At 41.6% G+C, this 12774-nt stretch overlaps 3 protein-coding genes across 4 annotated transcripts in view; 1 reads left to right on the top strand and 2 right to left on the bottom strand.

Annotated features, from left to right (window-relative positions):
- Positions 1 to 220: 220 nt before the first annotated feature.
- Positions 221 to 2378, bottom strand: LOC110527800 (retinoid-binding protein 7). The gene is made up of 4 exons (XM_021609317.3): positions 2143 to 2378; positions 1001 to 1179; positions 657 to 758; positions 221 to 557 (listed from the first exon to the last, which is right to left on the bottom strand). The coding sequence occupies exons 1-4, from the start codon at positions 2213 to 2215 to the stop codon at positions 504 to 506; spliced, it is 408 nt and encodes a 135-aa protein (XP_021464992.1). The 5' UTR covers positions 2216 to 2378; the 3' UTR covers positions 221 to 503.
- Positions 2379 to 2462: 84 nt separating this feature from the next.
- The window catches only part of LOC110527801 (uncharacterized), an 11542-nt gene continuing 1230 nt past the window's right edge, over positions 2463 to 12774 (top strand). Inside the window, exons 1-6 of one of the 2 annotated variants that reach the window (XM_036983273.2) lie at positions 2463 to 2879; positions 3280 to 3342; positions 3470 to 3549; positions 3952 to 4082; positions 4213 to 4279; positions 4387 to 4967. In XM_036983273.2, the coding sequence (XP_036839168.1) occupies positions 2797 to 2879; positions 3280 to 3342; positions 3470 to 3549; positions 3952 to 4082; positions 4213 to 4279; positions 4387 to 4466 (504 nt within the window). In that variant the 5' untranslated portion in view covers positions 2463 to 2796 and the 3' untranslated portion in view covers positions 4467 to 4967. Of the gene's footprint in view, positions 2880 to 3279; positions 3343 to 3469; positions 3550 to 3951; positions 4083 to 4212; positions 4280 to 4386; positions 4968 to 10813 lie in introns of those variants that run through there. The other variant, XM_090240877.1, reaches the window with a different exon arrangement.
- On the bottom strand, positions 4832 to 11954 carry LOC110527799 (GDH/6PGL endoplasmic bifunctional protein). Its single transcript, XM_021609316.3, has 5 exons — positions 11812 to 11954; positions 9070 to 9745; positions 8844 to 8961; positions 8444 to 8713; positions 4832 to 8178 (listed from the first exon to the last, which is right to left on the bottom strand). Exons 2-5 carry the CDS (start codon positions 9718 to 9720, stop codon positions 6830 to 6832), a joined length of 2388 nt encoding a protein of 795 aa, XP_021464991.3. The 5' UTR covers positions 9721 to 9745; positions 11812 to 11954; the 3' UTR covers positions 4832 to 6829.

Genomic DNA, 12774 nt, shown 5'->3' with positions numbered 1-12774 from the left:
CGAGGAATACACTTCTTCACCAGATGATATTTAAAACAGAAAACTACAGAACATGTACAATTGTTTCTAAAGTAATGGGCTTGTTAACATGTAACCATCTTTATGAGAAATCTAATTGCAGTAAACTTGAAAAGTTGGATGGTGTTATTCAATCAAACCAATGGGCCTACAGCACCACCTGCTGGGTTGGAGTATTACAACATGATACAATACATTTGAATTATGGTCCAGTGCTTTATTCATGGTAGTGGGTAAATCACATTTATTGTAGATAATCATGAACTATTAAGTCACTCAAAAATAACAATACAATACAAATCCTCAATGCACATCAAGCATATGATTACAATTGCTATTTATATTAATGATGGTAATATGTTTTCTTCAGATTCTTGGGCTACTCAAAGCACGTGTACCATGAGCATATCACATTAGTGATACATTTATGATTGAAGCATATTTAAAAAATATAAGGTTGCAGAAATATTATGGTGAAAGCATGGTCAAGCACTCTTTTTATAAATTTGCTTGCAGACTTTATCCTCACAGGTGAGTTCCTATAAGAGAGAGAAACAATGCAAAACAGTTATGCCTACTAATGCTTTGTCAATGTCACCAATGTAGTTAAAACGTAGATATGAGCACATGCAAAATACCAGATAGAGCTCATTTCCTTCTATCCAGTGCGTCCACCCTCTGTTCTTCTTCTCTCCCTTCTGAACGCACACTAGTTTATCATGGTCCCAGTTGACCACCGTCTGTTATAAAACAGAGCGTTTTATCAAAATGTGCAGTGTAGGCCATAACTTTCAATCACCTGGGAAGTAGCTGCAGCTGGCTTGAAATAGGCATATGGATAGCTCTGTTACATGTTGCTCTAATGAATCCCACAGTTCAATAAGCAATTAGGAGCAACATAAAAAAAAAATGGTTGTAATCATCATGATAATCATGACATCAATGATAAAATACCATCGCCCTTCGGATTACACGTGTTTACCTGGACTTTTCTGTTATCCATGGCTTTGGTCACCTCCTCAAACTCTTCCCCAATCTTGAATGAGACTGTGTAGTTTTTGAAGGTAGTGAGTGTCTTGATGGTGAAAGAATCGCTGTCTTGTTCAATCACTTTCTGAGGCTTCAACATGTTTGCAATCTTGCGTGTTGCAAAATCAATACCTGTGGGGAAATAAATTATGCATGTGTTACAAATACATCCAAAGAGACTGAACATTCCAATATATTCTCAATAGGCTACTGGTGAGCTGTGGTATGAATCCTAACTCCAAAGACAAGTTTTTCTTTTACAAATTTGAATTCTTCAGAATGTCTTTCGAAAGAAGGTGACATTCATATTGTATGAAGTTATCATTCATTAGCCCGGTTGCCATCTCTTTTCAGCTATTACGATCCACTCCTTGGCACTTCTGTTAGGCCATCTCTTTTCAGCTATTACGTTCCACTCCTTGGTACTTCTGTTAGGCCATCTCTTTTCAGCTATTACGTTCCACTCCTTGGTACTTCTGTTAGGCCATCTCTTTTCAGCTATTACGTTCCACTCCTTGGTACTTCTGTTAGGCCATCTCTTTTCAGCTATTACGTTCCACTCCTTGGTACTTCTGTTAGGCCATCTCTTTTCAGCTATTACGTTCCACTCCTTGGCAAGTCTGTTATTTGTCAAATGAGTGTCAAGGAGTGGAATGTTAGCTAAAAAGACTGCCAGGCTAAGAATTCATAGCTACTGATGAAGACAGAAGGAATTGACATCTGAAGTAATTCTGACACAAGTTCCCTCCATGTGCCCCCCATACATTAAAAAAAGGAATCATAGAGATCCAGACAATACAAATCACATACATTTTATTATCTACACCATTCAAATTTGTGTTTTGAATTATGGACAGAAAAGGGAAATTAAAATTATGAAATGTTATGGCTTTGAAAATGTATCTAATAAATTAATCAAAGAAAATGTATTTCAGTGTAATGAATCTGCACACTGCCTAATGTCATTACGCATGAATGAATTACCAACAGCTAATGAATATTCAAGAAAATAGGCCATATTAATGCAATCAAAGTCACTTGCCTAAAAACATGAGAAAATGTGTGCTTCAATAAACAAGTAAAGAGAGAACTTACCAAGAGCAACCATGTAACCTTCAAAGTGTTCATTACTAGTCATGTCCCATGTGCCACTGTAGTCGATAGGCATGGTGAATCCTCGTGTGGCACTGTAAAAACTTCAATTGAAAGCAGTTGTTAAATGAACCGATTTAAAGTCTCTGGGATGTGTTGTCCTATGGCGTGTTAATATAGGGCAGGGGTCATCTTTCATAGTTGGTAGCTATTTTTGGACAATAGAGTGGAGAGAGTAGCCCAGTGGAGGGCGGAACATGACTTTTTGCACAATTATATGACGAAATAACATTTGAGATAAGCGCTTGCAAATAGAATAGGCTGTAACGCATGTACACACTCTTTGGTTGCTCTCTTTCCAACAATGTAAAGGGCCACTATAAATGAGAGTGATATGCAGTTTCATTCAAGGTCGTTAGAGCGCGCCCGCAATCAAAAACAACTATAACCCCAGTTTGTTTTTTATTTTTTACGGTAATGTTCGGTTGAGGAAATCTGATCCCTATAGGCAGGCCAGTGAAGGCCACGCATGGACACACCAGGGTATCTGATGCAACGCGTGGCTGGGGGATTATTTTCACAGTAGTCAGAACTGGAAAGGATGTGTCATCAAAACCCATCAACTCTCACTTCTTTGCCAGAGTTTCTTCAAAATCGATGCTGACAATGCTACATTACGCCTTAGTATACATGGCATATCATACCAGCAGATGGCTTCCAAGGAATGAAAGGTTAAAATTGTAAGTTTTGGAGATGTAACGGTCGAGTCACAGAGCCATAGAGATTGGGTCTGAGTCTAATTTCTATGAGTCTAATGTCTATGATAATGATAACTAGTTAGCATTCTACTTTTGTTGTTGACTTTTTGTGTCAAACATGATCTGATGGTGATTTCTTTTTATTTTCTTTCTGTACTATTAAATGCACCATCCGAAGCTGTCAAGACTAGGCTTCACTCTATATCTGTTATCTACTTTTGTCTTTCATTTCTTTTGCCTGCATTCTGCAATTCAGCTTTTAGCTGAGAATGTGTACAAAACATCCTAACTGATAATAAACCCTTAATGTATGTTTTCTATTCGTGCCTTATTCTAAATGAGCATGAATCTAACTCCAGTGTTATAAACGTTTTATTTTCAGTCAAATTATTAATGCAGTCTTTGTGGCACTAGTTCTCATCCCTCAATTGTTTGTGCTAACCAGGTAAGTAAATGCAAACGATACAATATGTCAATATTTTTCTACTAAAAGCTTCACATTTGAATTCACTTTGACTGCATGTTACATGTGTACTATGTTAAGTTTCTGATTGAGAGTTTAAATCCCTCAGGCCCAAATCCTCTAGATACTGCCAGCAGCCTCTTCTGAACAATCTCACTGCCTTCATTATCATGTCCTTCATGGCAACAGGTAGGCTAGAGAACATCTACTCATAAATATAAAGGGTTGTACATCCTGTTTTGTAAACGTGTCTTGGCAACTATTTCTAATAGTTTTAATGGGGTGTGCTCCTCGCAATTGTTTGACTTTTGTGAAAGGCCATGTTTGATCATGTTATTTTAGCCAAGATCATACGTTGATTTGATTATGATGAAAGACAGATGGCAGTAGAAATGCGCTTGATTCCTTCCCATCTTCCCCACAGCTTAATCTGATTTGAATATTGCGTCTCATTGCAACAATGTAAATGTATGTATGGAGTATGTATACACATTTTAGTTATTGGAAACCACTTATCACACATCTACAAATGGTAGGAGACACAGGTTCATTGGCACCGGTTTGACTGTTGAAACTCTGCCTCCTGACTAGGTTTTGCAGTAACATTCACACTGATAGACCCAGTGCCCCAAAGCTTCAGGGCAGCCTACCATGGGTTTGGACTTGTATCTTTTGTCCAGGGACTATGCACCATCGCCCTGACTCTGACTGCACAACAGTGTGTAAGTAGCATTTGAGAATATCCCAATTGTTCAAACCTAATAAAATGGTTGGCATTATGGTATGGTCAAGAGGTTTTAATGCTCCAATGGAAATGATGCATAAAGCATTTGAATATTTCTCCATTCGCAGGCGAAAACAACTCCTGAGCTGTACTATTTGTCCCTTATTCTATCATTGGCTTGTATCCTGAGTACAGGTAGGCCTTCACCACAACATATCCTCTAATCTCTCTGATCCAGGCACATCATCTTTCCTGCAGTGTAATGCACATATTACAGAACTGATGCTTATGTTTCTTCTCAGCCTTCTTCTTGGTGAAGGGAGGATTCTGGGTAAAAACCAATAGGCTACCCAGGCCTTGCCAGAGAGGGAACAATGGCTAACTAGTCCAACCAGTATACAGCTGCTCCAGGTTGCAATTAGATATGCGCCATAGACCCATCCATCTATAATTGATGCTGTTTCCAGGCTACCACCAGCAAACGATACTGTTGCACAGTATGGTGACTAGTGTAGTATGTAGTGAATTTACATGTCCCATTTCCTTAATTTGATACACTTGAAATCAATCGGTGTGCATATGTCTATTTGCATTCAATTACTCCGTTTTGAGTGTCAAATGAACTATTAAAATGGCTACCACTATCATCAAGGGGCATATACATTTTTCAAGTACCCAACGTTTCTGCTTAAACATTCCTTCGTTTGAAATCGCACAGTTAAAAAGAAATCATCTGTGCAGAAAGGGTTGTGAAAGCTGTAGTTTATTTCCTTGTGGTAAAACAGTGATTAACTGTTACATTAATTCCATGTGTGTACAGTGTGTAGAAAAATGGTGTTTAGGTCCCCATATGTATAAAAATAAACAATTGTAAATCATTTATTCATAGACTGTTTGAACCTCAAGAGTGATAAGGAACAAACCACACTTTCACTTACAGCATTCAGAATAATCAGGTGCTATAACATTTGTATGTGCAAACATCAAAGTGAAACCTAATTACATATTTTTCCCAGGTAAAATAACCTTCAGCTAATACATATATATTAACATACACCTGTCCGTGAAATGAATTAAGGCAACGCAGTGAAGCGGTTGAACTAAACTTCATCAACCCATTTTAAAATCCATTTCAATATCCTAAAAAAAAAGGCCCTTTACGTAAGAGGAACTCCTAATTCAATCCACAAATAAAACATCTATGAACTCAAGTTAGTTACACACTTTCAAATCAAATGTTGTGCAGTGAGCAGATCTGTGTGAATGCCAGTGAAGAGCGTCTCAAATGAGTAGACTCACAGTATCAAAAAAAAAATAGTTTTGGAAGGTCACAACGTAGTTAAGCATTTCACTGTACTTGTACGACATCTTGTAAGCACCATTTCACTCACATTAAGAGATTCTCTGATACTTTTTGTATACATTTTAGCCAGTAGTTCTGAAAGTAGCCAAAAGTGGTCCCCGGAAATTGCATACAACATAACACATGTGCACCACGTCATTGCTCATTCTCTCTTTCTCTGCTGTGTCCACTGAGAAGTTGGGCCCACCCTGCAACCTCATTGGATAATGCCGGCCAGGCCTCTTGCTAGCTGTCACTCAAATGTGAGGGGCTGAAGCTCATTGGCTAGGACTCAAATTGCTACGGGGCTGGCCCAAGAGGGGGAAATGTAGGGAAATTAGCACTGCACAGGTTCAAGAAAACAATCACTTTCAAACTAGGGAGTTTGTGGCTATCTACAGACACATACAGCCCAAAGCGAGAGGTTTAAAAAAAAAAAGCATTTCTAAGTCCCCAAAGTACCGGAGCATGTCTTTAAAAGAGGAAGTATTAGGAACTACTGGGCTGGCTCATAGGGGAGAATACACACAGGGGGTCAAAGGCTGTGGAAATTGTACATTTCACATAGATATCAAATAATACATTAGATAATTGTGTTTTTATTTGATTTTTTATCCACAAGCATAGATTAAACCAAAGGCAGCAATGGATCATAATATGCTTTTTTATGTGATTAAAATGTACTGGACAGTACATTTTGCATTTTGATTTCAAATTGGCATTGAGGCACAAATACAATGATACATGGCTATAGATTACATTATCTGTCGACCATAGGAGCAAAAGGTTCAAATCCATTTACCATAGGGGCATATTTGATTGAATGAAATTTGAACCAAAATTGTTGGTCTTTCACAGTTTAAAGTCCCCTTTCAACAATACTATTCTATGCTGGTTCAGTGTGGAATGGGTAGCTTTATGTGAAATGTATACTGTTTTTACAACTAAATATAATAGTTATTCAGATCATGAGTAATGATTAAAGACGAACAAACTTCCATATCCACTTGGCTTTCCTGAGATGTCCATTTGGTAAATAAACACACACACACACACACACACACACACACACACACACACACACACACACACACACACACACACACACACACACACACACACACACACACACACACACACACACACACACACACACACACACACACACACACACACACACACACGAACCCCTACATCCTGTATATTGAAAAATAAAATATATACCAGTATACCATATGTACTTCCATACTTTAAGGTGCCCAGAATCAACAGAACCTTCATCATTACTTTACATTCTTGGTCAAAATACAGCAAAATAGTAAAATTACAGCAAATCATTCATTTCCAATTAAATGTACATTGTTTCATTGCTACAGTATCACAGAGCCAAAAGCAGCTGTTTGCTATCCTAAAAGAGCATCATAGTCTATGTACCATACTAGCCTGCCACTGGTGGGCCGGACACCAGTGATGGGCCACTTGTTTGGGTTGTCCTTAACTCGGCTGAGCTGGGTGACCAGCTCATGTTTGCTCTTACCCATCACCAGCACACCTACTTTCTGGGCCTGGTTGATAGCCCTGAGGGTGAGGCTCATACGCTGGTGAGGCTTGGCTGGGCTCTCGGTGAGGGCTACCAGACTGTCCCCATGGGCGTCAAGCTTGCTGCCTGGGAAGAGGGAGGCGGTATGTCCGTCGTAGCCCACTCCTAGAAGGACAAAGTGGAAGCTGGAGGCATTAACCAGCTGGTTGATGTCTCTCTCATAGAGCAGCGCTCCACTATCCTCCTCCACACACAGCCGCTGGTTCATCTGCACAGGCATGGGGTGGATGTTGAAATAGGGCATCTTCACGTGTTGGAGCAGGTGGTCGTGCAGGGTGCGGAAGTTGGAGTCCAACTCTGTGAGAGGCACGCATCGCTCGTCCACCATCCAAACGTGGGTGTCCCTCCAGGGGAAGGAGTAGTGGTGTCGGGCCAGCCTCTGGAACAGAGCGAGGGGACTGGAGCCCCCGGAGAGGGCCAGGTGGAAGCGGCCACCCTCCCTTACCGCTTTCTCCGCTGAAGCCTGCAGGTCTGCGGCCAGCCGCACGATGAGCTCCTCGGGCCAGGCAGAGACCATTTCAGCGCTGCGGTACTTCCCCTGCATCACTTGGAAGCTCTCAGCACCAGACCCGCCCATGTGATCTTGGGGGATCATGACAACAGCCTCGTTGGCGAAGGTCACCTCCCGTCCCAACAGTTTGAAGTCCAGCATGTTGCCATTGTCCGCTCCCCCAGGGTACAGGCGGGGGGAGGTTTTGGCCAGACCGTGCAGGAGAGGAGTCCAGAAACCCCAGGAGGCCAGCAGGTTCTCAGTACTGATAAAGCTGTCCTTCCGGCCTTGGAAGATGTGCGAAATTAGTTCTGCGTAAGCCTCTCTCTGCACCATTGGTGTCAGCACATAGTAGTCAGAGATGGGCATACCTAATACACTGACATCTTTGTGTTCCGTTATCTCCTTCCACTCAGTGTCCATCAGGTCTGGCTTGAACAGGTTCTTACTCACAAGAATGGCTGGGTACTGCAGAGTGCCGTGGCCAAAGTAGAACACAATCTGCTTAGGCTTGCAGTGGACGCTGTTATGGCTCTGGACACAGAAGATGTCATTCTTGAACAAAATGCGAGCATAGCCTAAGCGCTCATCCAGCATCTTCCCTGAGGTCAGGATGATTGGCATTTTCTCGTACTGGGCTATGTCAATATGCACCATGATACCTGAAATAGAAAAACAAAAAGTATGTTTCATCACTGCAACCCCCCCGAATAATCTATGTATCGTATCTTATCTATATGGCTGTCAAAAAAAAAAAAAAAGAAAAAGATGCACAAAAATTACAAAAATGTAACTTGAATTTACTGATTACCTCTGTCATATACTAATAACTAGGGATGTCAATACATATTCCTCCTGTTATACTGCAGCCAACTTTTTTTTATTCATGCACAGGCTCAAAGCGAAAAACTTTCTCATGTCACTTACCTGCAAAGGTGGGGGTGAGGCTGTAATACTCCTTTGTTTTGTTCAGTTCTTCCTGTACCTCTAGATTGTAGTTCTGGTACTGACCAATGGTGGCACAGTTCCTGTCCAGGTGCTGCAAGGCACTGAAGATCTTCAGCTTGTTCCTGAGGACCTCCTTCACGTCGCTCAGGTTGGCTGGGAGCCCCATGGTCAGAAGGGTCATGACCTCAGTCAGGTGGTTCTGTATCACGTCTCTGATCACACCGTACTGGTCATAGAAGGGAATACGACCTGTGACAAAAGTAGGGTAAATCAAACACCTCATGACAGGTGATGTTACTGGCACCATCACAGTCTTATAGATTGGGTTACTACACATGCGTAAGCGAACATTCATATTTTTTCTGGGACCACACAGTACCTCTGGCATCCAGGGTCTCCTTCAGTACAATCTCCACTCTCTCAATGTGGTGCTTGTTCCAGATAGGATCCAGGTGCTTACTGTTTTCCCTTCTGAATGGCAAAATCTTAGAGACAACCTTTTGAGTACAAAAGCAAACAATAGAATTCAAACAAAGATCTGCCTCACGGGCAAAGTTTTCTGTTTAATGTCTACGGCGGACTGATAAGGGGGCCTGGTACATCACCTGCTTCCCTAAATAGTGGTCGATCCTGTACATCTCCTCATCCTTGAGGGAGGTACCCAGTTGAGTGGATAGTAGTTGGGCACTACTGAAATCATGGCCAAACGGCTTCTCCAGCACCACCCTCAACCACGCCCCGTCGGTCGGTCTGCAGCTGTTGTTGATCCTTTCTGCAATGTCCGCATAAGCGAAGGCTGGCACTGACAGGTAAAACAGCCTGCCGGCCTCCACTATGCCCTCCTGCGTCAGCTGCTCTGTCAGGTGTTTGCCCAGGGCCTGGTAGTCCTCTGAAGTCTTCAGCTGCCAATACTCTGCCAGCTTCAGAAACTGCTCCTTCACCAGGGCACAGCGCTCCACAGACAGCTCCCGAGGGCAGACCACTCCCTTTAGCGCCTCAAACAGGAACGGCGTGGCCTTATCCTTGGGCAACAGGCCTCCGCCATAAAAGGAGAAGCTGTAGCCGCTACTCACCTGGTTGGCGTACAGATGGAAGAAGCCCTGCCACAGGTACTTCTTAGCCAAGTCACCTGTACCTCCCACTATGACCACTGACACGTGCCCCACCTTCGGCGCTCCCTTGGTCTCCTTGGCATAGCCTCTCTGGGCACACACAGTGGCCAGGAGCAGCAGTGTTGCCCACACAACTTTCCACATTCTCTGGTCCAACACAGATCAGCTCCTACAGGAGAGAGAGACAAAGCAAGACAGATCAGCAATAACTTCAAATGGTGATTTACAGACTTGGTTTGGATTGCTAAGTATTCAGTTGTTATTAACCCATAATCACAGTGGCTGATTCACTGGCTTAAAACACACATTGGTAGCAGTCGTGGATTGGTTTTCTGCCAATGCAAGCAGGATTTCTGGGAGGCAGCCTAGCCTACTTTTAATACTGTGGCATATTTGGTTTGTGGGTGGAAATGGTCAGCTCTTAGCTATACCAGGAACTACAACATATGGACACCACCACCTTCCTACATGTCTGTGTCATAGATAGATTAAGTCTTTATTTATTGTGGAAGAGGCAACTCCTCTGTCAGTAGATAACAGGCCAATCCTGTTCTCTACACATTTCCGCATTCATTGTATTGTGGTTGAACCTTTAGGCCTACATGTTTTGGGTTGAAGGTTAGAGAGAACAAATCAATGGAGAAACACTGGTTTCTAGATTGAACCCATTCAAAGGAGTAAAGTCAACATTGACAAGATACACAGAAGAGGCATCTACCGTAAATGGTTTGCGTAACTTTACCGAAACATCTGAAATCATAGTCTAGTTTTGATCAAGTTTACACAGCAAACAACAAAGGTCATTGCCACTGAATTCTCCTGTGAATCATACTATTGGTATGGATGGACACTAACAGTTTTAGCTGATACATGACAGTGAGTCAAGATTTGGGAGTTGTGCTATCCCAAACCACCAAGATTACAGCTCTGGCTGCAGGATGTTGACCTACCTGCAATGTTAATGTACAATAGCCAAATACATTTTTTAAAATAAGGATTAACATAGGCTGGGTCACTCGGTGTGAACATAAATGTACTTTTTCAACTTTGGGTAACCAAAGCCTTCTTTAAGACACTTTTGAAGTTGCAATATGTAACTTTTGGGGAGACCTGACCATATTCACATAGAAATGTGAGTTATAGATCTGTAATTCTCATTGAAAGCAAGTTAAAGAAGTGGTAGATATGTTCTATGTTCCAGTTCCTATGTTTTTTTTTTTTTGCGTCTTACTTTCAGTTTTCTACACCAGCTTCAAAACAGCTTGGCCCCTAAAACTTTTACAGATGCACAATCGAGAGCATCCTGTCGGGCTGTATGACCGCCTGATACGGCAACTGCACCACCTTCAAACGCAGGGCTCTCCAGAGGGTGGTGCGGTCTGCCCAATGCTTCACCAGGGGCAAACTAACTGCCATCCAGGACACCTACAGCACCTGATGTCACAGGAAGGACAAAAAGATCATCAAGGACATCAACCACCTGAGCCACGGCCTGTTCACCCCGCTATCATCCAGAAGGCGAGGTCAGTGAAGGTGCATCAAAGCTGAGACAGAGAGACTGAAAAACACCTTTCATCTCAAGGCCATCATACTGTTAGATAACTGTTAGATACTGAACTGTTAGATACTAACTACTACACTGTTGGAGCTAGGGACACAAGCATTTTTCTCCACCCGCAATGACATCTGCTAAATATGTGTATGTGTACCAATATAATTTTATTTGAAATGATTTAACAAACCCCTTCTGTCTAGTGTCTTTATCCACTTCATCCAAACTATAGGATAGGCATTGAATAAGAAATAACAAGAAATAATATAAATAAAAAATAATATGGATGCTATTTCCTACAATTATTCCATTTAGTCTGATAAACCAAAACATTTACAAAGAAAAGACCCCTCAAATACGATGCACTTGTCATGAAGTGTCCTCTCTCCCGTAGCTTATGGCGTTGCAATATGTCACGTGAAAGCCCCTATTGAAAACCATGTGCGCTAATGTGCATGGCCATCACTATCTATACCCATACAATAGGTCTGACAGTTCCACCTGCTAGCTGTATTATAACTTTAGCCACAGCATGCCGTTGATGCATACAATGTTACCCAAACAAAAGCTTTTCTGTCCATTTAAAATCACAACAAAGTCCGTTTCTATACCAAATCCCTCTCACTCGAACTATTCAATGGAACCTAGTCTAAATACTAACGTTATATGGAATTGTGGCGTACCTGTTCCCGCAATTGTCGAGTTCGACGAATGATCGCATCGTTCAATATTTGTGTCAAAAGATAGACAACGTCCTAGAGCAGAGTCACGTGACAGCGGAGGCTAGAGTGACACATGCGCTTCGCGATAAAACCATGGGGGCGTTTGAGTGGCTTTAAGCAACCGAGTGTCGACAAAAGTGGGAGATGTGAAGTTGGGGGGAGGTGCATCTGTGACAACCGAAAGTCGGACACTAGTGTGGTTTTCAAACAGCAAGGCTCAGATCGACACGGCAACTGTTACCATTGTTTTATAAAAGTGTCTCTTTATAACGTCGAAATAAACATATCTACACACTCAGGCTTCTGAGGCCTTACTTGAGACGTTTATCCAAAACCCCCATTCATTTTTCCTGTAGGCTTTGTTAGTGCCTACAAAATAAATCGCAATTACTATTTATCTCTTATTTGTAGATAGACCTTTCTCTCGTTTCCGGGTTGCCACATCTGTTTTGTGAAATCTTTATCTGTTTAAGGCGTATGGTCAGGGTTGCCATGTGTGCAGTTTTCCTGAAATTGGTCTACTGGTGGGGAGAGTTGGAGAGATGTGTGAGATTGAGAGCGTTGCAGCAGGCAGCTGAGTCACGTAAATTTAGATTCTTAGTATTATTATTTTTTATTACCAATGTAGAAAAGTCTGTATAATACAAGAAGTACATAAATAGACAATGATAACATATGCTAGGGGGTACAACAAATGACAAATTATACAAAGACCTTAAAAGAAACACACATATTGATTCTTTTAACAGCTTTCTTATTAGAATAATGTAGAATGGTCTTAATGTACTGCTCAAATTCCTTATAGAAAACACGGAAGAGTGTTTTAAGACATTTTGCCATTAGCACAATTAGATTTATGAAGTAAAATAGTTTTTCTTTATCACGGTTAAGGAAACCGAGCAGAACATTCTCCCATAACAAACA

The sequence above is a fragment of the Oncorhynchus mykiss genome, chromosome 7, assembly GCF_057628025.1.
Source record: "Oncorhynchus mykiss isolate SJ-2025 chromosome 7, ASM5762802v1, whole genome shotgun sequence".
In the NCBI taxonomy this organism is placed as follows: Eukaryota; Metazoa; Chordata; class Actinopteri; order Salmoniformes; family Salmonidae; genus Oncorhynchus; species Oncorhynchus mykiss.
The sequence above is the reverse complement of the archived record's forward strand: the minus strand, read 5'-3'. Positions and strand labels throughout refer to the sequence as shown.

Coding starts and splice junctions, on each gene's coding strand:
- LOC110527800 (XM_021609317.3), bottom strand. CDS start 2,215: ATGCCTATCGACTACAGTGGCACATGGGACATGACTAGTAATGAACAC. Junction 759..1,000: donor TGGATAACAGAAAAGTCCAG/GTAAACACGTGT, acceptor GTTTTATAACAG/ACGGTGGTCAACTGGGACCA. Junction 558..656: donor AAGGAAATGAGCTCTATCTG/GTATTTTGCATG, acceptor TCTCTCTTATAG/GAACTCACCTGTGAGGATAA.
- LOC110527799 (XM_021609316.3), bottom strand. CDS start 9,720: ATGTGGAAAGTTGTGTGGGCAACACTGCTGCTCCTGGCCACTGTGTGT. Junction 8,714..8,843: donor GGAGACCCTGGATGCCAGAG/GTACTGTGTGGT, acceptor CTTTTGTCACAG/GTCGTATTCCCTTCTATGAC. Junction 8,179..8,443: donor CCTCACCCCCACCTTTGCAG/GTAAGTGACATG, acceptor TTTCTATTTCAG/GTATCATGGTGCATATTGAC.